Below are 27,513 nucleotides of genomic sequence, written 5' to 3'. Positions count from 1 at the left end.
TTTAACCTCCGTTCGCTCCCTACAGAATCCCTTGTATTCGTCCTCAAAAGTTTGATATCGGTTTCCACTGTGTGGACTTAGTGTTTTTAGTGTTCAGTGCATGTTTTAAAGTGATAATCGTCGTCAACCCCGTCGTTTTTCCCTGTTCACGCCGGTATGGAGGCCGGATGGGTCCGGATGGTCCGTGGTGGAAGCGGGGGGAAGACGATTTTTTTGGTATCGGTCAGAATCATTTTTTGCTAGCTGAGCAAATTATTGGTTATTTTTCTTCTTTGTACGTGGTGGTCATGGACCAGAAGCGAAAATCCTCGACGGAAGTCGGCAATGGGCGAATGATCCTAGCAATCGAGCCCAACATTTTTTTGTAAAACGCATAATTGAATTGAATTGAAATGTCGAGGATTTTCGGATCTTCTCCAGCAAAGGAGACTAATCTCAGAAGTTCTAAATGCCGAGAGTTTTCGGATTTTCTCCAGCGAAGAAAACCAAATATTTATTTTCCGCAAAGTATTTCAATTTCTTTAATAGTTAGGCAAATAAGCAGGATCAATGGCTCAACACTACTCGGAATTTTTGTGGCCGAACTATCGATATAAGAAGCACCTATGGACAAGACTGTATATATCCCTTATTGTAATTATTTTTATAGATAATTTATGATATTATTATTTTAATTATATCTTGAATTGAAATCAACTGACAGAATTTAACTCTTTTTCAACTACCGATATTAAGAAAATCTATAAAAAGAAACACACCAAATTGATTTATACCATTGCCCATCTTCAAAAAGAAGAAATGACATTTCATGTCAGTTATTGCAAGCTAATGAAATTCTAACTTATTTGATATAAATTCTTAAATTGCCACAAAAAAAAAAATTTAGAATTTAAAATGTCGGGAGTCGATATGGAGTTGAAAAAGGTATCTTGATTATGGGTAAATTCGTATCATAGGGCTGATATGCTTGTGGTAGGCGTTTTTAGAATTACAAGAAAAGAAAATTGGAACAGAACAAACACTTCGAATGTCAGGTATCCAAATCGCCGCCGTTAAGCGAGCTAAGCAGCACGCAGCTTTAACAGAAAAGGAAATACAAGCATTGGACGATGATACGAAAACTTACGAATCAGTCGGTCGAATGTTCATCTTAACTCCCAAAAGCCAAGTGGAAGAGAATATAAGGAAAAAGCAAACCCAAGCTGATGAGAAAATTAAAAACCTAGAATTAGAAATGGGTTATCTGGAAAAATCCTTAAAAAGTGCCACAGATGCTTTACGTGAGTTGATTCAGCAAAAAAAGGACTCCTAAAAAGTTTTCAATTACATAATATGAATTATACTAGTTATGGCTTATGTTGTATACTATCGTCTTTACTAGTTTATCTTGAATATATATATTTTTAATTTTGCGTATTTCGCTGGCATTTATTTGAAAAAGTAGGGATTGAATTTAGTATAAATTTGTGCCAATTCCTTACGACACTGAGGGAAAATAAAATTTCAACGCCAAGAACAAAAAATGTTCTGCTGTGAAATCGCAAAATATGTATGTACCAGTGCATAGTATATTTATTTATTAATTTATATATTTATATATATTTCAAATACCAACTCTGATTAGAACCAGAGGCTAAAACCCAAGAAATTTTGACAATTTTTATGTCAAAAAATCAAAATCTGCCAAAACAGTTTAATAATTCTTATGACATTATCACATTGAAGACATTGCCGACTCAAAGAGTAATGTTTCTGTGGGAGGGTTACGATCAACACTTTGAGGCTTATGAAGTAATTTAAATATTCCTGTTCCTATGGGTGCTGGCATTCCCATGATAATGTTTTCTGAGACGCCGCTAATTTTATCGGTCTGTCCATAATAAGCGGCATCGAACAGGTGATCTGCAGTTTTTTCAAACTAAAACAGCTTGTTCCTAGTACAAAGTGGGAATGTTTGATGCATACATACTGATGCTAAATTCAATACAGACTGTTTCATTTTAGACAGACCTTGTCGGGTTATTCCCAACACTTCGCCTGTGTGGGTCATTTGTGCAGCCAGCAGCATAATGTGGCGGTAGTCCACACTCATACCGTGATTTTCCATTACCATTTTGATTTCAGACATGATAGTCTCCCTAAAATTGTAGTAACCTTGACAGTCGTCATTAATAATAAGTTAAATGTTTACCTAGCGGCTTCAATACCCAGTGTCTGATAAACTTCCATTACATTATTAGATACAGTTCGTTTGCCGTCGACCCCATAAGTGGCCATCACATCTTGCAAGTTATTGCCTTCTACACAGAGTTTATATGTCGTCTTGCTGCCCTTATCTTCTCGAGTGATCACTGCTCTGTTGACAGTTGGTAAGCCCTACAGAAATGCATTAAACAAGGGTTGTCACATTAAAAAACAACTTACTTTCACCACAACATTGGGAATTAACTCCTTAAGTTCGCTCAAGGCAAAATTAAGCCTTCTGGAATGTTGACTTTTATTAGGGTAAACAGTAATTATGGTGTCGCTTTCTACTTTAACGTCTCCAGGTCTTAGTTTCAATTTTGAAGTGCAGATGCTTAAAATTAAAACTATAAGTATGTGTTGAATCAACAAAACAGATACAAGATGCTATGGAATTCACATAATTTTAATGTGAATCTCAAATTGGCAAACCAATCGAATATACAGGGTGACCCAATAGTGCGTCGGCGATTGGTACCTTGGAGACAATAGTTCGTGTTAAACAAGATTTGAAATAAAGGCTTAAAAAAAGTAAAGTATTTTTTATATTTGTATCCTACCATTAATTTTAAACACATTTTGTATCAAATTCGTTATAACTAAACCTATGGTTTTTTAATATTTGCAATTTGACAAAAAAAAATAATTTAGTAAGACTTCGACCGAATCACAATGTTACTGAGATACGTGGTACTTACATATTTATATATTGAATTGAATTATAAACGGCGGAGAATCTTGATCACTTGGGTAAATCATGTAAATCAAATTATATCTAGAGAAATTCATTGTTGTTTTAATACTATAGTTATATGTACGCGTACAGGGTGTTTTTGAGATTTAGGATATTACATTGTAATGTATCTTTTCTATTTAATAAATTACCGAAAAGCTAATCATTTTCTTATGCAACATATATACATATACAGGTATTTTATAAAACAAGCGGAGGATTTTTTATATAAATTACTTAGTTTAGTCGGAGAGTAGGCTATTGTTCTATTAGAAATCGCAAAGACAACTGACAAATTTGGCTAATATAATATACGGGCTTTTCAATACACTATAAATAAGGGAGTTCTGCTGTTATGAAAAGAATTTTAAATTTATATATCCGGTTTTTCATATTTCTTCAAAATTTTTTGAGCTTCGCTATCCTAATTGTCCCGTCGCGTTTTCGGCAAGTTGGCTTAAACTAGTGCCTTAATTTCTTCTTTATCCCTATCATGTTTAATGTCAACTTTGTGTTTTTTGTTTAATTTAAAAAATTAAGAAAAGATAGAATATAAATCTGAGCTTGGTTAAAAAAATTATAAACAAATCTATTAATGAAACTCGAGCACATTTTTCAATGAAAATAAAACAATCTATAGGTATTCCATTAAAAAAAAAAAAAAAGATGTCGGGTCCGATAACTTTTTGCCTTGAGCTCACATATTTTATTCTAAATGGCACTGCGCAACTTGTAACTGCGATGTTTATAATTTGCTCGACGATAATTTTTGAAATACCCAAAAATTTCACTCAGCTTCGCACTAGATATAATCTTATTTCTAGCAATTTTAAATCTTAGTTAATAGCAAGACAACAAAAAATTATTTGTGAATCAATCAGGATTAATTTAGAAATGGATTTTTAGATTCACTCATTAAAATTATGTGGAATCAATTCCAGAATACTTTTTATATACCAGTATCGTATGGATTCCGCATTTACTTCCAACTTAAGCAACTTGATCCTTTCCACATTTAACTGAATTAAAAGAAAGGCTTCATTTTTGGTGTAAACGTCATCGATGAACGTCGATATCTGAAAACAATATCGAGTTACTAAAATCCATGTACAAGTTTAATCTTATTTTACCTCCCCAAGTGTGGTCCTCTCAATCCTACCCTTTACTTGCCTTGCGAACCAGGGATCAGTTGAATTCGTTAAGCATGCAGTTATTATAGGGGTGCTTATCTTTTTACTAGCGTTTATAATTTCCTTAATCCTAAATCCAAAAAATCCAAACACTTTAGCTTTGGCTCTGACAGTTTTTATAAAAGGTTTAAATTTTATAAAAGCAGAATAAATTAATCTATATTGAACATTATAATATGGTCTATAAGTTTTAAAATGACATTAAATCGGGTTCGGTTAAATCACATTTTTTTATTCCCTACTCTAAAATACACAATTGAGCACAAAAAATAAAGACACTTTTTTCAATGCGAAACAAATGAGTCACAAATTCCCACTGGTATAAATCACTAAACTGGACTTTGTTGCATTTAGGAGAGGTGTAAAGGGCAACATGATAGGATTGGAAAATAAAATTACCAAAGTGACTAAAAAGACTAACTTATTCTAAACACATTGAATGGTTTCATGTTTTGAACAACATCCTTCAGACTGATTCATTTGCCCTGTACTGATTATATGGCTAACAGATATCTAGAGAGAATGTCTACGCTGATAATACAGGAACTTTTCAAGTCATCGTGAAAAAATTGTTGAGCATTAATTATTAGTATCCTTACCATCAAATATAACTAAATTCATAATTACGAAAATTGTAACTATTCACTGTATTTGTTTGTGGAATTCTCAAAAAAAACTAACCAGGCAAAGAGCTAACAGTATCGATAATTCTAACCTGGGAACGCCTTGGGTAATATTCATACTGGCGACACCAGCAAAGTGAAACGTTTTCAAGGTCATCTGGGTGCCAGGCTCACCGATACTCTGAGCCGCCAGGGCCCCAACCGCAGTGCCCGGCTCAATAATCGATCTGGTGTATTTCTGACCGCAGGTTCCCAAAAATGTAACCAGTTGGCTGCACGTGAGTCGCTCGATCTCTTTTACCACGCTCGAATATCCATACTTTTTCAACACTTTATCCACCCTATCCGCTACCGTGTCCATAAACTTGCTACAAATGACATTTTATAGATAGAGATGATTTTCCATGCGCCGAATCATCTTACGTCAGTCCATTTTTAAAGTCGTCGCTGCATTCGTCTAGGGCTTTTGTTGCTATAAATGCCTTCGTAGCCCTTCGAATTTGGTCCGCGTCCAACGAAATTTCGTTTCTGTAAGGGCACTTGGCTTTGACATGCACTAAAACTCTGTCAAAATCCACTGGACAATCCTTGCCCTCCATGTAAGTAGGGTCTAATCCATCAGAGCCATATGTCATTTGAACTATGTCACTTTCGGCGTTGCGCACGGAACCGTCGTAATGGACGACGAGATCTTCAAGCGACTAAACATGATATATATATTAAATATCCAATATCCTAATTCCGTTGAATTAAGTTTCAAATATTCACAACAATTCTTATTAGCAACAACTAAACATTTTTCAATAAAGACCTAATTAGAAAAACTAAAACCTTGTTCTCAAAGGAAGTGCTCATATTCAAGATTATGCTATGGAGAGCAGAAGCGACAAATTTGTAACTAGTTCATCAATAGCAACACCGACGTAAGTGAGTTTATGAGTACGCTCAACCAAAAACTTGCATTTTTGTTCACCTTGTATGGACACCTTTCCACACTTAAAAAAAGTGGACGGGAGGCGATGGGGAGTAGGACGATAAGCAGTTGAGTAAGTGCATCTTTTTGTTCAGTCTCACTGCTAGCAAAACTTGCAATATTTATAAAAGATTATTTTGCCAGTGCGATGTGATATGTTTTTTAATCTTATTTACATGAGAGAACCATAAAACAATAGATATTCTTTAGAGTTTTAAGCAGGCTAATTAACTTTGGATATAAAAATGAAAATTGTACAAACTTACTTTTACCAATCTTCGTTGCATGTAACCTGTTTCAGCCGTCTTTACAGCCGTGTCGACTAACCCCTCGCGACCCCCCATAGTATGAAAAAAGAACTCTGTAGGGGTTAATCCAGAATAAAAGCTATTTCCGACAAATCCCTTTGCCTCCGGAGTCTTAGCTATAATGTGCAAACAACAATTCAATTGCTTAAATATATAAATGTAAACTGAGCAAAAAACGTAAATAGCTATATAGGCCTACTTCCACATAAACAAAATATAGCTTATACCTCCGCCATTTTTCATGACAGATACCTACTATACATGATTACAAGATTTATAGAAAAAATCTGATTATGGCACTGAATTTTCAAAATGTCATACTCGAATTAGAAGCTCTATGTTGTAGTACTATATGTGTGAAGCTATTTAACACCCACCTAAGCAAATTTAAAAATATGTGATTAAAGCGGTTAAAAAAGGAAAGGAGACAAATTTTAATAGTAGAATCTGTAGTTGTAACTTTGTGACACAATTGTTTTTGTGCTCGACATGATTTGAGCTAAAGATTATCAGTATTAATTGCATTATTAATTGCACACAGGGATTTGAGGTAAAAATCTTTGCAACTAAAGCAGCCTCGAGAAATGGTTAATTAGTTATCCTGTACATCATTTGAAGAAATAAACTCACAATGATGAGGAAAGTGTGGCAGAGATCGATCGTCAAATCCATTTGGCACCCTTTTACCATTAAGAGCTTGTTGCCCCACACAGGCTATCATTTGAGATATGTTGATAAAGGACCCTGAAAGAAATATTTTATTTTAGATTTATCCGGTAAGCCTAATTCTATTATTTAACCTTTGGATCCAGATAGTGCCATGATGAGAGGACTGTTAGTCGACGGCAGTTCCGCCACACAGGCCTGACCAGCTTGCTCTCTAATATCAGAAAGCTCCTTTAACAGAACCGCCTCCAACGATTCCTCAACAGTACATCCCGGCTGCGTCGTCAACTTTCCTTGCACCATTTGCTTTATGTATTCGTCGCATTTTTCATACCCGGTTTTTAAGAGTTTATTCTTTCTTTTTATAAGGTTCTCACCGGGCGTTACGTCCCCGATACCGATCGAAAATCCAAGATTCATTAAATAATTTGAAGATAGTCGAGCTAAAAATATAAAACTTAAACGAGTGGACAATCCTTAAAAAAATGTTAAATTACCCAGCCTCCACATAGCTCTTATAGCATACTCTTGGCCAAAATCTCGAAGTATAACGTAAAAAATGTTGCCGGCTTTGCCGCCGCTGCCCAGGTGACCTTTGTCAAAGGTACCAGCTATAAGCTCAGAATTACGGACAATAACGTATGCATCTTTAACACACATTTCCCGGTTTTTGGTATAAGCTTTCCCTTTAGCTTCCAAGTTAGCTGACACTATATATTTTGAGTTTGGTTTAAATATCAGACTACAAATTTGTTTTCCGGACCACAAATATCTGGGCTGCAATAAGAAAGTATTTGAATAGCCCCTTCAATACTGTAAAAACAAACATACTTTTACAATGCAAGGAGGTGGTAAAGTGATATTCATATGAGTGTCTTTGCCCGCCAATAGTGTGGCAGCTAATTGCGTTGCGTGAACAAAATCCAAAAATGTGTCTTTGCGAGTCAACAAATAAGCCCCTGTTAGAAAATCTTGAGTGGCGGCAATAAGAAGCTCTCCATTTCTCGGCGTGACTAAGTTGCTTTTGTTCTAGAACAAAATGTTTACCAAAACATCTGACACAGAAGAGTAACGTTTTAAACAGGGAGGACAAGTATAAGCATAATCATAATAATGCACCGGTCCCTTTAACCTTAGTACATAAGTAGGACACAGACGTTTTACTGCTAATCAAAATTCAAAAGAATCTGCTATGAAAAATCATATAGTACTAAAAAGGAGGAAATAAAGCACAATTGACAGAATGGATCGTGGATTTTATAAAATTGAACGGTAAATACCAAAAATATCACATTTAGTTAAACTAGGCCTTTTAAACAACTGCTCCCTACACATTGAAAACTGGAGTACTATAAAAGCTGCCCATTGATGGGTTTTTAATAATTTGTCTATTTGTCAATTATTTGAACTTTAAAATTGCTTGTAACTTCCGATTATTAGAATTTTACCAATAAAATCTCCTAATCAATCGACATTTACAGACAACTCCGGATTTTACAACATATAATATATCACATTTTTGTGAATAACTTTTAAAGAACTTCATAGAGTTTATTGAAATTTTAATATGATGGACAATAATAATAACTATAAAAACGAAAAAGTAAAGTTAGTAAAGTTAAAAGACTACAATAAATTGAAAAGCAAGGCAGTTGACTCCTTATTTTAATCGGCTGGGAGTATTACAACCGACTTTACATAAAATTTGAGGAGCAAATCGGTAAGTCTACCTCGGAAAATATTAGCGTTACGTGTTAAGTACTTTTTGTTTAACATCTTTTGACGCATCTATTAAAATAAAGTAGTTGGTAGGTGTGTAACAGTTCATTGAGAAAACGGTTTTTGTTGATTTGTTTTGTATCAGCTGTAGATTATTGATAAGATCAAACTAGTACAATCCGTGCAACGAAGTTATGTTATCGATCTGCAAGAGAAACTATTTCACCTTTGTTATGCTTCTTAAGCTTAATCACAGAAAGCAAAATTATCAGAGGTAAATAGGTAATGATGAAACTAAATGCAAAAAATGTTACCCCCATCAAAATTAACGCTTCAGCTTTTGCTTCTTCAGTTTGGGGTAGGTGGAGGTTCATTTCATCACCGTCAAAATCAGCATTATAAGGATTGCATGCACACTCATTAAACCTGAATGTCCTGTGTTCATGAATTTTGGCCCGATGTGCCATGATAGACAGTTTGTGCAGGCTAGGTTGCCGATTGAAGAGAACTACATCATCATTATGCAAATGGCGTTCAACAATGTCACCTAACTACAATAGATATATACAGTGGATCTAGTAGTAGTTTTCAAAATTGTGTTAAACTAACCCTCAATTCTTGTGCAAGTTTTTCCCTGTTGCCATACTTTAAAAACTTTTTAAACAGAGTATTCTTCTGTTGTACATAGTTAGCACCAGGCCATTTATCAGGTCCATTAATGACTAACTGTCTCATCAAATTTACATTTGCCTGAGTAACTCTTTCAGGAAATGTTAAAATTTTTGCCACATGCATTGGAACACCAACTTGATCTATTTCCAGATTCGGATCAGGAGATATTACAGTTCTAGATGAGAAATCTACTCGCTTGCCTGAGAGGTTGCCTCGAAAACGACCTTGTTTGCCCTTCAAGCGTTGAACCAAACCGCGACCAGGTTTTTTAGGCTTAAAAAACACAAGTTATAATTTAATTTTATTCACCATTAATTTCAACTTTCTAGCATACCATCATATTTAAAGGAACTCCAGATAACTCACTATTGATATAAAGTGCTGTTTGAAGTTGCAAAAAATCCCAACCCTCTTGGTACATGTTGACAGAAGCACCAGAAAGTTTATGTTTCTTGATTACATCATTAATGAATATTATTTCAGATTGCTTCATAGTTAAATCATCTTCATTTCTAAAATTGTCGTCTACTTATTTTAAGCTTGATAAATACATTAGATAGTGTTAGAAATAAGAAAAAATCGGGTTTTGTAAAAATAAAAAACTATTTTGATACTTTTAAACTCTTTTAAAAAACTTTCAAAAAATATAATACATAGTTTTTTTTCTAAGTCATGGAGACATAAATTTGATCAATTCTTTTGAAGCTGTTGACAAAAAGCAATAATATGAAGTACCTTGGACAAATGTTTAAAATGGAATGGTCATATTTTATATATCTGTAAAAAAGTGAGATGTCCCTTGGAACAGCTGAAGAGATTACATTAATTCCAATAAAAAAAACGTTGACTTTTCCACATGCTTTAGAGTGATATTTTTGATTTAAAACGACTTTATATTTATACTGTTTGTAATTTCATCCACCTTAATAATAAATGAAACTTTTAATGTGATATTCTCAAATAAGGGTCTGGGTCATCATTTTGACACTTATTTAGGACCAAATTTATACAATGAATTTAAATAAAAAATCCATAAGAACTAAAACCATTTTAAATATTTATTTAAAAACTACATCTGTGACAAAATTGGGAGTTTTGATCTTGAATTATGTACATATGTGTAATAATAAAAGCAAGGATGGACTTTATATTGTAGCTACATAAGCACATACGGGTATTTTATACATAGGTGTCCATGTATTAACAACTTCAATATGTGACATTAACTTTAATGTATACATATGTATTATTATTTAAAAAAATTCATCAATTAATTTAAATACTTACGTTCCTGCTTTTAACTCAGACACTACCGACGGTCTTATGGACACTGGTGGCACCAGCATCCTGGTAAAAATTAAATCTTTTGGCTGTGCCCTGAAATCCAAATTTAAGCAAAAAAATCAAAACTGACAAGACAACTTACTTTTCAGGATCCATAACTAAAAATGGAATATCACTCTCTGGTATTCTTTCAAATAACTTTAAAACATCTATTGGGGTAAAAATTTGAGAAATGTTGTTGGACAAGGCCGTTTCAATCTCGGGATTGTTTTTCAAAGCAGAGCTAAAGTCCTCCTTTAGTTGCTCCATTAATTTATCCTTGTCTTTCTCACGATAAATCTCATGTACTATTTTAAGTGGGGAATTTGCAATGCTTCCTTTGGCACTTGTCATCTTTTTGACGAAGCCGTTGGTAGCCTTACAATAAGGGCATTTCACAATTTTTTTGCATTTGTCAATGATCTTCTTCCTGATAACTTTTTTGGTCATGTAACTTAACAGGGGATTTGACAAACGATGTCTGTATACATCTTTTTCTGAATCTTCGAGCAAAACTCGAGCACATTTTTTGCAAATTGTCTGCAGTAAATTTATGATACTACGAAAATAACCCACATGATACACAGGCAATTCCAAATCGATGTAGCCAAAATGCCCTACACATTCATTTATTTTTTGACCGCATGTTTGACATGGTGAGTCTTTAGAATTGGTACCCTAATAATAAAAATATATAAATTTAAACATTGCCCATACAAAAAAGGAGTATTATGTAATACCAATCTTTTATCCAATACACCATATGGCACAGGATTCCTTTCAACATCTTGATTATAAAGATTTTTCGCAACAACATGAATGTGCGATTGTTGCTGCATACTTTCAGCACTCTCCACCCCAAAACTAAGGTGTGATCTAAAAGGCAACTCATGCTGATTAAAGCGGCAACATTTTCTTAGTATGGGTCAATACATACATCTTTTTGGCTACATCTGCTTCTCTGTATTGCTCTTTCGGCATGTTTAAAGTCTAACCAGATGAAAATAAAAAAAAGAATGTGAAATAATCAAAACATTACAAATTATAAGGAATTAAGGATAGTAACCACATGTTAAAGAATCCAAAGTGCATACTTAATATTACGGTTAGATCCAAAAATCTTCTACATTGTCAGAAAATGAATCAATTACGTAATATGTCTAGTTGAAGGGGAAATGGTAATTTTCGTTTACACTATTTCCGTAGAAACGAGACTTGGAGATAGGGATTTTAACAATTTAAAAAAAAAATCCATAAAAACTTAACTGTTCAATTGAAATGAATATAAATGGAAAGTAGGACCAAATATTGCATTTTATTTAAAGCTTACATTAAAAACATCTTTACACATCAGTAATAATTTTTACAATTTCTAGGTAATGTAATTTTGATGTTTTTATTTGCACTCTTCATGATAGGCTTCTAAAGATCTTAAATCCCGCCATGTAGGTGGTAAGTTGTTATGAAGATGTTTGGAACACCTCTTGCAGGGAGCACTAAATAGGCTAATATAACTGTGAAACCAATGCATAAAGGATCTGACAGCAAGCTCGGGCATCATGGGGGAATGAAAATGACACATGGCAGCATGGCAGTTTTCTGTTACTTTTTTAAACACTTTGAACCTAGATTCTGACCATAAATCATTGCTCTCAGAAAGAGCTTTTACAACTACCCACTCAATCATCAATCCTAAAAAATATAAAAGGTAGTCATAGCACAAATAATCTTACAGCTCACCTTTAAAAGCTATAACTGCATTCAATACTTTCCCAAGGGTAACTTGAATGACAGGATTAGGTACAAATGGTCTGCTTGCAGTTATTGTAACATCATTAAAAAGCCTATCAATGCTTGTAATCAAGCTTTCAATAACGTCTGGTGGCACATTATGATTGCTGGTTTGAGTTTTCCTCCTTTTTGAGGTACTGTAAGTTTTGTATGTCTTATTGAAAGAATTGGCAGCTAGTATATTTCCAGCAAGAGCACTGTATTCTCTTATTTTATCTGTCCATTTATAGCTGTTGACTAATTGATCATACAGTGCTTGCCGTTCTTGAGTGGTCTCTTGACTTAAATATGTTGTGTTGCCCAAACTGAATGCCCCAGGAGGTGGTGTGAGATTTGCTACAGAATTCTCAACGTCTCTTAAATTATTGTTGACGGTGGTCAACAATTCTTGTAGTTCGAAAATAAATTTGTTTTCTTTTCCATCATCACCGTGATCGGCTCTTAAACCATTACTAACGGATTCAAACACCCGACGAACGTTCGATCGAAGTATTTTTATAGAGTTTAACGCCAAATTTAATTGTTCTATGTCCCTTTCCATTTTTGGGAATTAGAACGAAGCTAGAGATTTTTTTATAGTATTCAATCACAAGTATAAATTGTCGGGTAAATTATACTCCAGACAATAGATGATGAGGTTAGGTTTGCTTTTCTAGTTTGTGCTAAATTGACATAGAAATGCCATGGTAGAGAAGTAACGTGCAACAAAGCCAACCGCAGCTAAGAAGAATAGTGGTGCTTAGACATGTCAAATATCCGATATGTTTTTAAATAAAAAGGAGCGTCAATCCGGGATATAAGCCATTTAAATTATTTATCTATGAATTTCAACAGTCACCAAATCAAACGATAATACAAGATGGTTATGGAATCAAAGACAACTAGTAAAACTAGTTCACTCAAGGCATTGTTATTGAGAGCTTGGAGGGAAAGGTGGACTGATTTGCAATGGGGCATTAATATAAAAACCGTTTTGCCTCGTGGAGTTAGCGGGGATGTCTATAATTTGGCGGATTGCATCCTACAACAGGCAGTTGTTGGTGCAGGAGCCAACCAGTTAGTTTTAAGTTATCTTCGACATTCATTAAGTGCTCAGTTAGTTTCGCACGCGGCCGTTTTACAAAGACTGAGTAAATACAGCCAAATGACAAAAGTGCATTGTGTCCTAAGTTTACTTGAATTTTTGGAAGGTATGTTACCAGGGGTAACATGTTGTGGAAAACCTGAGGAAACTGTACTTGCAACGGCGGTTTTATCGACTGCCTTCTGGCTGTTAAATATTTTACAACAATGCAAACAGTCTACTAACTTAGTGCAAAAGGTTACAGAACTATTAAAAGTCTTAATTACAGATGATTTTTACATATCAATGATGTGCTTGGCAAAATACAATGATCCTGGTATTAAGCTGAACATAAGAAAGTGTTCTGGTTAAATTTTTAATAAATTGGGTTTGTAGAGTTGTTCCAAGAAACAAGTGGGAAATGCAATGAACTTCTCTCCACAACTTTGGAAGGGGATGAAGTGAGGTTGTATGTTGCCAAATTGGAAAATATTGATGTCAATAGTTTATGTTTGCCAGTTACTAGTGAAAAATGGCCTGGCTCACTAATTCAGTGCTGGCTTGAAGTAAAACTTATTGGTGATCCAGGTGCACTAACTTCTGTACTTGCAGAGCAATTGCAAACATTTCAAAGGCTCAAAGGTATTAAATGAACTTTGTTGGGTGTACTTACTTTTTCCCAAGGTTTTAGTGATGCCCGATTGTATGCTGAATTAATTAGAGGGAGTCTGTTAGCTTTGTATAATGGAGGTCAGACTTCACAAGAAAGTCACTGGGGTGCATTTGCCTTTTTGAAAGTGCCACACATTTTGCTCGAAATTTCTGGAAAGGCTGACAGTGCAAGTGTTGTTGCTGCGATTGAACTGCTGCTTCAGGTAATTTATTATTATTATTATTATTATTTTAAAGAAATGCCACAAAAATGCTGCAAACTTATTGACGATTTATCAGCACACGTGTTGGTCGATGAATGCCGCAAGGTCATTGGCTAACAGCGAGATTATAAATCGCGCACATGCTCATGTTGAATGGACCTTCTCATATGTTTTTTCCATAATGGTAACTTTACAAAGAAATCTATCACAAAACCAATATGACATCTCAAATGGAATGTCCAGGGTGTTATTTGCTTTTTTTATGTTATTAAATCTTCAAATAAGGGTATTTTGCCCAATTTTCTTTCTAAACAGGCACCAAGTTGGTTAGCTTGCCTCAAGGCATTGGTTAGAAACGATTTTGTTTTCATAATTGCTTCATAAGTTTATCAGCATATTCGGGCTATCTACATCTTTATTAGTTTGTGGCAATGTCAGCACCGCAAAATAAGCTCCTAGCCTGCACACTGACTAGCGAAAACCGTAAAACCACGTCGCAAAATTTTAATAATGATTCGGGCTCACTGAATTAAACTGTACTCTGAATCTTCTGCTTCCTAACCGTGTCCAGTTGCCGAGAAGATATAATTATATTTGAAGTTTCATTCCAAACACATGTTCTATTGTCACAGCTTCCATCGGTCGGTTAAATGGTTTCAATCTCCTTGACAAAAAATTACGTGTTTCTGATTTTAATCTAAATTAATATTTAAAGAAAAATGGATTAGGGTACATTTCCTATAAAATTCAAATTTTACCGACTTGTTGCTTTTTTTTGCACCTTTACAAATTAAAACTAACCAACAACCACCAACAAGTCATTGTTGGTATTTTTTCTATTAAGTCTAATAAGTCTGAGTATCCGCGACCCCAAAAGTAATTATGATATTCTTCACCAGCCAGTTGTAATTGAGCTCTCAAAGGTGAAAAGCGATATGAAGGATTGAAAGGATTACTACACTCAAATTTTGTCTTCCAGTAGGTGCCAGCTTAGTCAATCCATCTGCTAATTCGTTTTTAATCAGCTCACTTAAGGCCCTTGCATTGCTTAATACTATAAATTCATAATTTTTTAGCACAATCCCTTATTAGATGCAATGGACGCAAAGAGTTCCTGTTCGAGTTTGAAATGTCTGCTGGATGAACTGGCAAAACTCCGACTATTGAACGAGGGTCAGGTAAAGAGTCTTTTAGACAAACGAAAGCTCCCAACCACGCTTAAATTGGACAACAACCAAAGCACGGGTATTCCTAAAGTGATACTTTGTGCCGAATCTACTTTGGCGGGAATTTTAAAGACCCTGTCAACAGATTACCATAAAATACAGGTAAGTAAATGTGAAATGATTTCTTCCACTAATCCTCATGTGATTTTTCTAGGATGCTATTTTGGGCATGTTACATCAGGTGTTGACCGGCAAAAGTTTTGAACTCATACTTGCCGTTGCCTGCAGTTCGGGACAGTTGAGAACACTCGTCAGTCGATTGATAAGGTTTAACGAGTGTTCAAAGTTAGGTGGCGATAAAGCCAGGACACAGTTATTTGACATTAGCTTTGTCATGCTCATATCCATTGTTCAGACTTATGGTGAATGAATAAAACATAAATAAAAATTTTTGGGTTAACATGCTGTTTGCAGGAGCTGCCGCCGTTTTGGATCCCGACGGTGATTCCCTTTTTGAGCAATGGGTAAACAGCTGTATGGTAGATCGGCAGAAACCGAAGGCGCCAACTCAGCTGTTAAACTTAAGTGATCCTATGGTCATAGAAAGTTTAATTACACAATTTAATTCAGGTGAAACAGATTTTAAACCGAACATAAAACTGCAGGATGTCTTGTTTAGTATGTCGGGTGTAATGCACGAGGTTCTGATGGCTTGGGAACAGGGCGAGTAACCCACATTTTTTTTGCAGCGATGCCAGTTTGGGAACGACTTTAATTTTAGGGGCTCTGGTCGCTTCAGACGTGAAAAGAATTCTGGATGCTGTCCGCGGCAAGATGTGTTGCCTCCCTATAGCCGCGGCAGCTTGGCTGTGTTCGTTCATGAGGACTGCCCCCCAGGAAACTTTGCTTAAACCTATTAACATGGTCCAGCAATTGCTCGCGACTCCTGCAACGGAAGAAGATAGTTTGAGGTTAGAAAAGGGAAGAAATTAAGATTTAATTACAACATTATACTTTGTAGGGATCGTTGGCACCTAACCTGTGAAATCATCAGAAAAATGCAAAGAGATGTACAGTTACCCCTACCGACGAAAAGCAACGATCATTTGGTGTCGCGCCATCCTGCGACGGAACAGCTGCATAACGCTTGGACATGGGGCATCACCAAAGGCTGGCTTGATCACAATTCTGCGAGCACGTTGCGCTGCCTGTTGGACACGGCCGGTCCACGATGGCTGGTAAACGCCGTTATCCAGGAGCTTTTGAAGCTTAGGTATTTAAATGTACCAGTTATTTTTTCTTTATACGTTCCCATTAGGTTAACTTCTACGCAATCACTCATATAACGATGTAATATGACTAAATACTGAAATAGCTGGGGTAAGATAAAAAACTGTAAACAAAATCTAGTCAGGTGACACCCACAAATTCTATTTGAGAGATGACACAAAAATAATTATCATGTTCTGTGCTGGCAAACTTGTTGGATTTGCTATTACAGAGTGTGGCATTTCTTGTTACTGAATCTTTCAGTGACGGGTTTTTTCCAGTAGCTCTGAAGAAGGCCGTTATAAGTCCAAGGCCAAGGAAAAAAAATGATAAAGAAAGAATAGACAGTTATAGGGCAGTGACCTTGCTCCCAGTTTTTAAAAAAATTACAAAAAAGTTTATTTCACTATGCTTATTAAATTTCTAAGTGAATTCAATTACTTATTTGATGGTCAGTTCCTCTTCTAAAAAGGTAAGTGCACACAGGATGCTATTATATACATAGTAAACTTCATATTCAGAAATTGGATAAAGAAATATGAAGTTACTGTTTTTACAAATCTTCTCGGTTGTTGATGAATCAAACTTGCTGACTTTTCGCCGATCATTTTGTTGGCTTCTTCAGAGCTTCGGTGTAGAACAGGATGATTGGCGAAACGTCAGCAAGTGATTCATCAACAAACGACGCAAAAGGAATCCAGAAGATTTGTAGATAATATTACAGTCACCTGTGGAAGTTTTTTATTAAATTCAAACATATTACATATGGAGTGAGGGGTCTGCCTTATAGTTGGCTCCCCAGAAAGGAGGGGCTACACTAATTTCACTCAGATTGGCGTGCTCTTTTTTCTCAGTTTTATTGATGATATAAAAAATAGTCCATTGAATATATTGGGCAAGCTATCATTATTTGCAGATGATATGGCTCTTGTTGTAATATTCATTAGATAAATGGTTCCGCATCTGATCGTGCAAGGAAAGTTATATCAGTTATATCAAATCAGTTACTAACAAAATGAATCATTACTCTTAGGTTGTGGAAACTGAGAAACTCTGTAATTAAAAAGGTTATACTATCCATTTATTATGCACATGTTAACCCCACATTGTTATATGGTATTGTAGCTTGAAGTAACAGTGTGGGGAGGTAATGATTGCCCAAAAAGGAATCATAAGTACAATAACATTTTTATTTTCAGGTAGTCGTGATTTCATTATATGTTTTGCAGTGTGCATTTGCCTTATGTAAGAAGAAATTTACAGAGCTTTTTCATATCTACTAAAGTTCAGAGTTGTATTACTAGGTCACTTATTGACTTACAAGTTCTACAGCATGGGTTGACTCGTACCATGAGAAGCAGGTATATAATGAAAATGCACTTATTACCAATAAAAGCAAATTAAAAAACTCAATAAAAAAACTTATGATTGGAATTTTGTCAAATCAAAGAGGAGTGATGAAACAAATATACCCTTATTGAGTGCCAATATTGTTATGAATTTGATTAAATAAATAAGTAATGAAGTCATGACTTGGACAATGTGCAGTGCATAGAACTTTTTAATGTACTCTTTCTTACACTGGTTTAGTAATGGATTGGACTATATTTCTGGTTTGAATTTACGAAATTAGTAGTATTCATGACAAAAACAATTCTGGAATCGTTCGTGGTATTACTAAACAAAGTAAATAAAACCGCAAAATCATGTTGCTTTCATATTTGAGGTGCATGTGGCAGATCGTTATAATAATTAATTTCAATAACACACTGTAGATAATGCGTACATGATAAAATAAACTCGGTTTATAAGCATATCCTAACATTTTGGTTGATTTACTAATATTGATTTATTAGTTTTTCATATAACTGTAGTAGGAAATTGAACTTTTTTAATAAAGTCCCAAACAAAAAGAAAGTAGCTCCTGTTGATACACATTGGTGCTCATTCAGCCGGTGCCATCTGCTGATCTAGCAAATATAGTAGGTGCAAACGCCTATTATTTTGGGCATCATCACAAAACAGAAATGTTTAAAATAATAAATTAATTATGTGTGTTATTTCATCTGTGATATGTTAGCCACAGATCGTATAAATGTTTTTATTTATTGTGTATATAGCTTGTTTGTATTATACGGGGCATTCCGAAACAAACGCGAAAAACTTAAGGGAGGATTCCTTGCTTAAAATAAAGTTTGTTATATAAACGTTGAATCCAAAGTCAACTATTAGCGAAATATCGCGCCACAAATATGGCGGAAAATGATGTTTTTATTTTGTATCTTAAAAAACGAAAATAGAATAATAAAATAATTACGGAAGTGTCACTGTTATAAAAACACAGTTTTTTAAAAGGAGTGGAGGGGATTGAATTAGACGACCCCTATCAATTTTCTTAACTACATTTAAGGAAAAAGTTACCATGACATAAAAAAATATATTTTTCTTACTTTATTTAGAAAGTTTTTTCTCCTACAATTCTTGTGTGTGTGGTATCTAGGTTGAAGAATTAATTAGATTGTAGCTTATTGTTGTTGATTGTGGGTACAACCAAATTCGGCCTAACCCAGAAAAACCTCCCCATCATTTAAGGTAACTAAAATTGTAACCAGAACAAGCAGTGCTGTAAATGCGAAAGCAGAATAGTAAGAGAGAGATTCTTATTACAAAAGTGACTTTTCTCAGTGACGATATCTCATATATCCCATCACTTTTGGTTTAACATTTGGCCATGCTCTGCGTCAGTGTTTTAGATTGAAGCCCTATAGGAAAGTTAAAAATGAAATAAATGCTTGAATTGTTGATCTGTATTGAATTGTACACTTCGTAGTTTATTCTTGGAGACTTGAATTTCATAGTAAGTACACAGTATAAGTAAGCACACACAGTTTGTCATGAATCCATTGTGCAGCCAAAATTGTAGCGTCATGATTATATTGTGGACACTTTTCATGTTGTTGCTAAATGAATAAATAAAATAAAATAAAATGGAATAACTGAAACCAATTAAGGACATCTGTATATCTATCTATCTACAAAGACGTTAATTTTGAGAATAATAACTTTTGACACTTTGATTTATGAGTGGGTTTGAATCTTTATAGTTTTGTAAAACCAGGTTTTATTATTCATGGGTTATATTTGTTACAAAATTATGACATTAGTTTTTAGAGGCTTTAAATGTAATCCACACGAGAAGTACCAAACGCGAAAGAAATTTTTCCTGCCATTTCAAAAAAGATTTAACCATTACTTACATAAAAAATGCGCTGACTGGATAAAATATAGGTAAATAAAGGTTATTGTTCATTTCGGTACATGTCGACTGACATTGATGAATGCTACACGATGTATGCTTTCTCACCTTCTTTTTAGATTCAAAGATCAATTACAGAGGGGCGTAGATCTAGCTCTGGCGATTTTTCACGTGGATATTGCATCTTGTACTTCCCAACTCCTTTCCCACGTTTTGCCGCAGTTGTTGTACATTGACATGCAAGCTTATTCTCTGATGGAGCCGCAACTGTCCGCTTTAGCCTACTTAACTAGTTGCTGTCTTTATACAGCGTGGGACTGTCTTTCAGAAGTATAGAAAAGTAATAACAATTTATTTTCTTACTGAATTTGTAAATTTTAGGATTTGGAAGGAGAGCCGTCGCAACCAAAAATCCCACGACTGGTTGAAAACATTGGGGAAAGAAGCCCCACTGATGAATTTATAAACTCATTTCGCCAGCTACTGGCGATGTTCGAAACAGGCCTGCAAGAGGGCAGCGTGACGCCCCAAACGTATTTCGTGTTTTATTTTATAAAGTCGCTGGTAGAGGTGAAAATAAATTCCGCGGTCGCTATTTTGGCTGCTATACCACCTCTCCTGATTTCGGATTTACTGAAGACTTTACCAGAGTTATTTGATTATTCAATTTTGCTGCATTTGCACGACGTGTGCAATAGCTCTGGAAGAATTAATATGGCGAAGGATCTGTGTATTTTAAGAAACTATCGGCTTAAGAAATTTTAGCTGTAGTTATATTAATAATTTACATTTTTAAAGTAAACTTTGAAGTTCGCAGATAAGTATGAACAAAATCAACGTAATTTATTTAATCTTCGAGTGCAACTAACCTAAGTCATAAGGTCCCATGGGTTTCAGAAGTGAAACATTATTTTAATGATTAGTGATTATTTATCGAAGACTAATTGTTTTTTTTTTAATATCCCATGAATATCAGACCTCGTTGAGATTTATATCACGAACCCAAATTGTTTGGACTCTAATATACATTTTACCACATGCAAATGCTAATAGTATTCAGTTCAATTCAATTTAATTTAATTTGAGACATCTATATCAGACAATACTATAAACCTAAAAAACAACTATGGAAAATCTATCAACACGTGATTTGAAATACACAGCTCTGAATTATAGTTATTGTAAAATATAGTTTTATTTTTACTCATTTTTTAAATATATTTATAATGAGATAACCAAGACTTTTTGATTTACGTGAACAAAATTTTTCATAAAAAAGGTTTTTCTGTTTGTAGCTAAAAGGGAATACAACTCGAGTAAGGCGCAATACATCTCGATGTATATAGAGCAAGTGTAAGTTTAATATTTTTTCTTTTGTTTTCCAGCCTGAGACAAGACCTGGATGTCTAATCAATTTCTCTGTGATACTGAAATATCTTTGTCATAACCTTGGTGGTTTCGTTTATTATACTAACACTCAAGAAAGAAATTATGTCACACTATGCAGTGAACGGCTGATATATGGAACATATTCACTTAAAAATAGATAGCGATACAAAGTTCCTTTTTTTAACAAAACACCATTTTTTAAAATTTATTTTATTATATATTTATAAACAATGAAAGAAGGAATATTGAAGTCACCCAATATAAAAGACAGATCCGCCAAACAAGTCCAGCGACGACAAAGATTCAAAAAAGTTCTCAACTTCGAAGCTGGCAGCAGTGAGAGGAATGTATACTATGAATAAGTAAAATACAAAGTAATCTAAAGAGATCTTATAGCCTAAAAAGTCTATGCTTGGAGCACTGTTGCTGATGCCGGAGGTATCCTGAAGTACGGACTCAAAACTGTCACTAACACCGAGCATGACACCACCGCTCCTGGAGACTCCGGTTAAATCTTGCCTTCTGTCTGAGCGGTAGACCACATAAGAATCGGGAAAGAGTTCAGAGTCCCGAAAATCTGGTTGAAGCCAGGATTCAGCAACAGCAACGATACCATCCCTGAGGAAGTTACGCCACGGTAAAAGACATGGGTCCTAGTTCTGAGACCCTTAACGTTCTGGTACATACAGGTCAATTCTTTGGCTGAGGTGGCGGTGGAGCTGGGTTTTTTGTGGCGATAGTGCGAACACCATGGATGTATTTTAGAATCAAATTGTTTTCACCATTCGAGCGACGATGTTGCAGTTCTTCTTTAGTATCCCGAATATGCTTATGTTGCGCCAGAGAAAGATCCACCTCGACGTAAATTTGGTGATTCTCAGCGAGCATTCTCCTACTCTTCAGTACAAGTGACACGTCGCTGGGTTTAGACAGCATCACTTTAACTGGTTTGTAGCCATTACAGTTTGGTTTACCGACGGAAACAACGCCAATGACCTCAATCTGTGTAGATCCACTGCAGGAAAGCAGTGAAGAGATTTGAAGTGATTCAGGATTGCTCTCGTCTCGGCGAAGATTAAAAATCATCAAATTGTTAATATGTGCCTGTCTTGCAGCACTTCTTGAAGAATGCCGTTTTCGTGATTTTGTTCGGCGGCTTAAGTACTATCACTGCGATTGTTATTAACTGTGCAATCTCTGATCTAAGATCAGCATTAATTTTGATTTGGTCTTCGTATCTCGCCAGCAGGTTGGCATACTGAGCTTCGATGCCTATTAATTTTTCCAATATGTCGTTCAAAGATACTTGGTTGTGGGTTATTGCTGAGTTGGAGACATCACCACTAGAGATATCTTGGAGCGACGCAGGCACCCGGTCCAATTGAACGCCGGGGGATGCTTTGGTTTTATTCCACATAATTGCCTGCTTGTTAAACTCATGGTTAGTGAGACCCGAACAACCCTTGTGGAACCACGACAGACAGGCACGGCATGATATTGAAGGTTGACTGTCCTTTATTGATCTCTCACAGTGTGAACATCTTGGCAGCTTGTTGATCTGTGCAGTCCGTCGGTGGCCAAACTCACTCGTAGAAAAAAATATATTAACACTGCTAAGCCCGACCACGCGGAACACAACTAAAACACTACTATATCATAATGCTATAATAATTCCAATACGGAATTAAAAATGTTTGAGAAAATTTCAGAGGAGTATTTAAAATCAATGATATTAACAAAAATAGTAAATATTCATTAAACAACACGAAATTATGTCCTTGTCTTTAATAATAATGTTACCCTTTATTTGTAAAGGAAAACAATGCAATTTCATGATTTATACCAAAAAAGGTACTTTTGACAAAAAGGACCCACTTTCGATTGCAAAAACTCTTTCTCAAAGACAAACCAACAGCAGGAGGTTGATGTTCGTCTTAACAAGAGGTTGTTTTATATTATCTCTTTATTTTTTTTACTTGTTTGGATGTTGGGAAAGTAAATCGGTATTTTATGGAGTCATTTTAACGTTTTTTCCTTCGTTGAACTAATCTGTGAAATTTTTGAAGCTGACATTCTTGTATATATAGAATACCAACTAATAATTTCATGCCGGTGTTGATTAACAAACATTTTTTAAAATGGTAAATTTTGTTGCTTGGCGTTTGCCAATTAACATATCTCGAAAACTAAAATATTTTTTTTGGGTAAATAAAGTATTTACGATTATTGCATATTACTGATCTGATTTTTTTTTATAAATAATTAAAGTAACAAAAATAAAAGGTTTCGGTGAGAATTACATCGTCCAATGGAGTAGTTAAACATCGAGCTCCTTATACTACTAGATATGCAGACTGTATATAATCGATAAATCGTCACGAATGGGAGATTAAATGTGGTAGCTATAGGGTTATATGTTGATTTAAATTTAAAGAAAATTATAAATTAAAAGAAAGAGAACATGTGTGAATAGTTTAGCCGTCGGTGTCAATCTCTGAGTGATATGTATGAGATATTTGTGTTATTTTTTTGTTTTGTTTGTAGACTCATATTTATGTAATCAATTATCTGATTACATGAAAATTTGAACTATGGACTATGTATTCAATAACTATGTGTTTCGGCTGTAACTATTGAAGGTGCAGGAGCCTCTTTTACTTGATTGTAAGCTCGAATGTAACTACAGAGAAAGAAAGAAATAATTTTTTAACATACCTATACAAAACCTCTATGGATTTCTATACCATTTTTACTTATTCTACATATTGGTACTATATTTTAAACTTATGTTTTTATCCACTTTTACCCATATTTAATAATATGAATAGCATGCAACCAGATACATCGGTTTCTTAATGTGATGACTCGGATTTTAGCGTTTCATGGCAGTTTGATGTCGATGTTGGATGCGCCATTTAATATTCGCATGGGCCGTGATTTGAAATCTCGTTTTCAGAGATATGCAAAAATTTTTAACAAAAAATATGGTTGTTGACAGATTTTCATTTTTGTCATTTTTGCGGCATTATTTTGTCAAAGTATACCTAGATCTCGTTAAATGTTCTGGGAAAACGAGTTAAGTAACAAATAAGTTAAGGAAAACGAGCTGTTTAAAAAATGGTGCAAAATGCAGGTTAGTGTATCAAATATATGTTTTCATCCAATGAGCGGCGTTTAACAACCAACATGGCCGCTGACAATTTATCGATACGACATATAGATTTTTTCCGGTAATATTTTCTTAAGATACGCCCAAATCTGGCTAAATGTTCTATGAAAAGGAGGTAAGTGTGTGGAGATCGCTGTTAAGAAACAAAATTTCGGAAAGTGCAGGTTAGTAGATGAAATTTAGATCATCTCCATCTCTTTTACCGTGCTATTGCCACTATATATCTAATAGCTATACAATAAGAAGCCTTTTTCTGTTGCAAAAATTTATTTCACTTTTCTATCACTTCGGTGTCATATCACTACTGCTAGTTCAGTTGGCCTTGCCAATTCAATCATCCTCAGTATGCATCTCCGGCTTAGATCGAGTTCGACCTCTTTTTTAGCTGCTTATTGTTCTTGGCCTTTATTTAAAAAAAAAACATTGTTTTATTTATGCTAATTTTAAAATCACGTTTACAATCCGTGTCATTCAAAGCATAGATAAATTGATATTTAGTCTGTGATTTAAAGTGGGAATTATTTTTGGGCTATGGTGTAGTTGGTCCATATTCCATTGCATTCGTAGTCCATGGTGCACTTTAAGCGTGTATCTCTTTGTTTGGAAACTCTTTTTTTTCTAATGAAGTTCTTTGAATAAAAGAATGGGAAGTATCAATGGTGAAGATGAAGTTGGTAATGGCAATCAAGAAAAGGAAATCTTCCATGATGCGGACGATGGAAATTGTATTAAAAGCAGGCAAAACATAAACGATGAAGGAGACGCCTTGGGAAGGCCTGGGTATGTATTGTTGGTTTTTGCGTTATTTAATTTTTTTCGTTTTGAAAGTTTATTGATCAAAACGATAACGTTAATTAATAGGTTTTAGTCAGGTTTATTGTTTTTTTCATGGTAAAAGTTCATTTATAAAAGTGGTAACATTAATTGATGGCTTTTAGTGGTCGACCTGGTGAAATGTATGCTCGCATGCCAGTTCCAAAATATGCCACACATTATAAAATGGACCACCCGAAACGAGGCTTAGCTCTAATATTCAACCATGAGATATTTGAATGTGGTGGACTGAAAGCCAGATCAGGGACAAATGAAGATTGTGCAAATCTTAAAACTTGCTTATCTGTCCTAGGATTTGATGTACAAGTATTTAAAGATTTAAATTATTTGGATTTAGAATACCATGTGAAACAAGGTTACTGTTTAATTACTAGAGGTTTGCAGCGGTAAATTATAGTGTATTTTTTAGTTGCGGCTATGGATCACACTCATCATGATTGTGTGTTGCTAACAGTTTTGTCTCATGGGGAAATGGGTATAATTTATGCGAAGGACACTCCATACAAACCTGATAATTTGTGGTCATTATTTACTGCTGATAGATGTCCATCACTTGCAGGTAAATTGTTTTACAAATAAAGGATGTGGGGTGTTGTTCATTCATACATTTCCTGTTATTATCTTTTTTTTATATAGGAAAACCAAAAATGTTCTTTCTTCAAGCATGTCAAGGAGATAAACTTGATGGAGGAGTAAACTTAAGAACAACTGAAACAGATGGAGAAATTTATAATACTTACAAAATACCTGTTCAGGCTGATTTCTTGATTGTCTATTCAACTGTAAAAGGATACTACTCTTGGAGAAATACAACGAAAGGCTCTTGGTTTGTCCAGGCCCTCTGTGATGAATTAAGAAATAGAGCACATGAGTTAGATTTGATGACAATACTGACATTTGTGTCTCAAAGAGTTGCAATAGATTTTGAAAGCAATGTGCCTGATTCCATTACAATGCACCGTCAGAAACAGATACCCTGTGTAATGAGCATGCTGACAAGATTAATCCAGTTCTCCATGCCAGGGTATAGTACCAATTCTGTCAACTCATTGTAAGATTATTAACTCTTAATGAAGGAAACAGGTTTAGTCTTACAGATTTTCTGCATATATTAGCAAATTCTTGTCCATTAATGAAATTTTAAACCTGTTTCCTGTGTTTTGACTGATTTAGCATTTATGTTAATTTTTGTTGATCAGATTTGTCAAACGTTTGATTAAAGGTTGAGGTCTATCATATAAATCAAACTCACTTTTCTTCTAGCCTTTATTTAATTTGTAACAAATTGGTAAATTTTCAGAAAGATTTGTTCCCCAGGTTCAACACAACTATAACACATTTTTGTATTTAAGTTTTGCAATCTCGAACATTGGCTTTACAAATGTTCCATTTTTGCTGACCAAATATTTGGTTTTTAAAGCTTCAAAAATCAAAAAACCTTTACATACTTAATATTTTAGATCACATTCAAAAGGAATTGTTTTTAAAGCACATAGATCTAGTGGAATGGTACATCCTAGAAACAGAACTGGTTTATATTGAAGGAACTGGAAGCACAAATGGCATTTTACAATATTTTTAGATTAAAAATTCTGCAAAATCGAGAATCTCGATCATCTATTTTTTATATCGGATATCGTGGTCTTTCATAAATGTCACAAAAACTATAATTAAGAGTATCTCTGCCTATATTGTGATATGTCTGTTTACCTAAAAGATGTTACAAGTATAGTGTTCAACAATTTTATTGCCTTAGGTCAAACTTTATTTGTCAATATGGTATTGCTCACTTATAGGGTCTATTGTATTAGGTAATAGTTATTAGATATAAGGTATATTTTACATTTATTTAGATCAAATTTATCAAATATTATAGATTTTAGAAGCATCAAAGTGTGCTGTTTTACCTGCTGCAATTGCCTGACATGTTATTTTTGAATAATAAAAAAATCGGTTGTTCATACATAATGCTCATATTGGAATGATTAATTTGCATATAGCAAAATTATTTTTCATTATTATTATGTGTTATACTTATCAATATTTGGTTCTTAATGAGGCGCTCTATAAAAACAGATGATAGGGAGGGAATATATTGATATTTCATGACAGTACTGTAGCTGCAATTTTTTTGTGAAATTTGCGTTTAGTTTTCCTTCATAATCGTTTCATAATTATAACAAGTGTAATTATTTTTGTGTATCCCTTTTGCATAAATATCTATGATTTTCTGAGGAATGTGACTAAGTT

General features: G+C 34.5%; 5 protein-coding genes across 5 annotated transcripts; 3 read left to right on the top strand and 2 right to left on the bottom strand.

Moving 5' to 3' along the window:
* Positions 1-787: 787 nt before the first annotated feature.
* Positions 788-1,416, top strand: LOC132698246 (prefoldin subunit 1). Its single transcript, XM_060664209.1, has 2 exons — positions 788-924; positions 977-1,416. Exons 1-2 carry the CDS (start codon positions 895-897, stop codon positions 1,310-1,312), a joined length of 366 nt encoding a protein of 121 aa, XP_060520192.1. The 5' UTR covers positions 788-894; the 3' UTR covers positions 1,313-1,416.
* A 102-nt stretch (positions 1,417-1,518) lies between these two features.
* On the bottom strand, positions 1,519-11,594 carry LOC132698242 (DNA-directed RNA polymerase III subunit RPC1). Its single transcript, XM_060664205.1, has 20 exons — positions 11,389-11,594; positions 11,192-11,327; positions 10,555-11,129; positions 10,416-10,505; positions 9,463-9,640; positions 9,066-9,401; positions 8,771-9,007; positions 7,569-7,766; positions 7,235-7,514; positions 6,872-7,180; positions 6,702-6,815; positions 6,030-6,187; positions 5,214-5,491; positions 4,883-5,158; positions 4,108-4,237; positions 3,935-4,053; positions 2,425-2,578; positions 2,192-2,376; positions 1,970-2,138; positions 1,519-1,918 (listed from the first exon to the last, which is right to left on the bottom strand). Exons 1-20 carry the CDS (start codon positions 11,430-11,432, stop codon positions 1,715-1,717), a joined length of 4,170 nt encoding a protein of 1,389 aa, XP_060520188.1. The 5' UTR covers positions 11,433-11,594; the 3' UTR covers positions 1,519-1,714.
* A 138-nt stretch (positions 11,595-11,732) lies between these two features.
* Positions 11,733-12,909, bottom strand: LOC132698245 (mediator of RNA polymerase II transcription subunit 27). The gene is made up of 2 exons (XM_060664208.1): positions 12,192-12,909; positions 11,733-12,143 (listed from the first exon to the last, which is right to left on the bottom strand). Exons 1-2 carry the CDS (start codon positions 12,781-12,783, stop codon positions 11,848-11,850), a joined length of 888 nt encoding a protein of 295 aa, XP_060520191.1. The 5' UTR covers positions 12,784-12,909; the 3' UTR covers positions 11,733-11,847.
* Positions 12,910-12,978: 69 nt separating this feature from the next.
* LOC132698243 (mediator of RNA polymerase II transcription subunit 24) lies at positions 12,979-21,466 on the top strand. The gene is made up of 10 exons (XM_060664206.1): positions 12,979-13,642; positions 13,702-13,947; positions 13,990-14,180; positions 15,257-15,508; positions 15,561-15,768; positions 15,821-16,069; positions 16,128-16,317; positions 16,368-16,619; positions 19,991-20,201; positions 20,253-21,466. The coding sequence occupies exons 1-10, from the start codon at positions 13,102-13,104 to the stop codon at positions 20,634-20,636; spliced, it is 2,724 nt and encodes a 907-aa protein (XP_060520189.1). The 5' UTR covers positions 12,979-13,101; the 3' UTR covers positions 20,637-21,466.
* Positions 21,467-24,845: 3,379 nt separating this feature from the next.
* Positions 24,846-27,231, top strand: LOC132698270 (caspase-1-like). The gene is made up of 5 exons (XM_060664243.1): positions 24,846-25,209; positions 25,368-25,618; positions 25,673-25,822; positions 25,900-26,287; positions 26,724-27,231. Exons 1-5 carry the CDS (start codon positions 25,073-25,075, stop codon positions 26,803-26,805), a joined length of 1,008 nt encoding a protein of 335 aa, XP_060520226.1. The 5' UTR covers positions 24,846-25,072; the 3' UTR covers positions 26,806-27,231.
* The last annotated feature ends 282 nt before the right edge of the window (positions 27,232-27,513 follow it).

Source organism: Cylas formicarius, unplaced genomic scaffold, assembly GCF_029955315.1.
Source record: "Cylas formicarius isolate icCylForm1 unplaced genomic scaffold, icCylForm1.1 PGA_scaffold_2__14_contigs__length_35257938, whole genome shotgun sequence".
NCBI lineage: Eukaryota > Metazoa > Arthropoda > Insecta > Coleoptera > Brentidae > Cylas > Cylas formicarius.
Note: the sequence above shows the minus strand (reverse complement) of the source record. Positions and strands in the feature narration are given on the sequence as shown.

Coding starts and splice junctions, on each gene's coding strand:
- LOC132698246 (XM_060664209.1), top strand. CDS start 895: ATGTCGGGAGTCGATATGGAGTTGAAAAAG. Junction 925..976: donor TCGATATGGAGTTGAAAAAG/GTATCTTGATTA, acceptor TGCTTGTGGTAG/GCGTTTTTAGAATTACAAGA.
- LOC132698242 (XM_060664205.1), bottom strand. CDS start 11,432: ATGCCGAAAGAGCAATACAGAGAAGCAGATGTAGCCAAAAAGAT. Junction 9,641..10,415: donor TCTGAGTTAAAAGCAGGAAC/GTAAGTATTTAA, acceptor CGACAATTTTAG/AAATGAAGATGATTTAACTA. Junction 2,377..2,424: donor TTCCCAATGTTGTGGTGAAA/GTAAGTTGTTTT, acceptor GCATTTCTGTAG/GGCTTACCAACTGTCAACAG.
- LOC132698245 (XM_060664208.1), bottom strand. CDS start 12,783: ATGGAAAGGGACATAGAACAATTAAATTTGGCGTTAAACTCTATAAAA. Junction 12,144..12,191: donor TGCAGTTATAGCTTTTAAAG/GTGAGCTGTAAG, acceptor TATATTTTTTAG/GATTGATGATTGAGTGGGTA.
- LOC132698243 (XM_060664206.1), top strand. CDS start 13,102: ATGGTTATGGAATCAAAGACAACTAGTAAAACTAGTTCACTCAAGGCA. Junction 16,620..19,990: donor CAGGAGCTTTTGAAGCTTAG/GTATTTAAATGT, acceptor CCTTCTTTTTAG/ATTCAAAGATCAATTACAGA. Junction 20,202..20,252: donor CGTGGGACTGTCTTTCAGAA/GTATAGAAAAGT, acceptor TGTAAATTTTAG/GATTTGGAAGGAGAGCCGTC.
- LOC132698270 (XM_060664243.1), top strand. CDS start 25,073: ATGGGAAGTATCAATGGTGAAGATGAAGTTGGTAATGGCAATCAAGAA. Junction 25,210..25,367: donor GACGCCTTGGGAAGGCCTGG/GTATGTATTGTT, acceptor GATGGCTTTTAG/TGGTCGACCTGGTGAAATGT. Junction 25,823..25,899: donor TAGATGTCCATCACTTGCAG/GTAAATTGTTTT, acceptor TTTTTTATATAG/GAAAACCAAAAATGTTCTTT.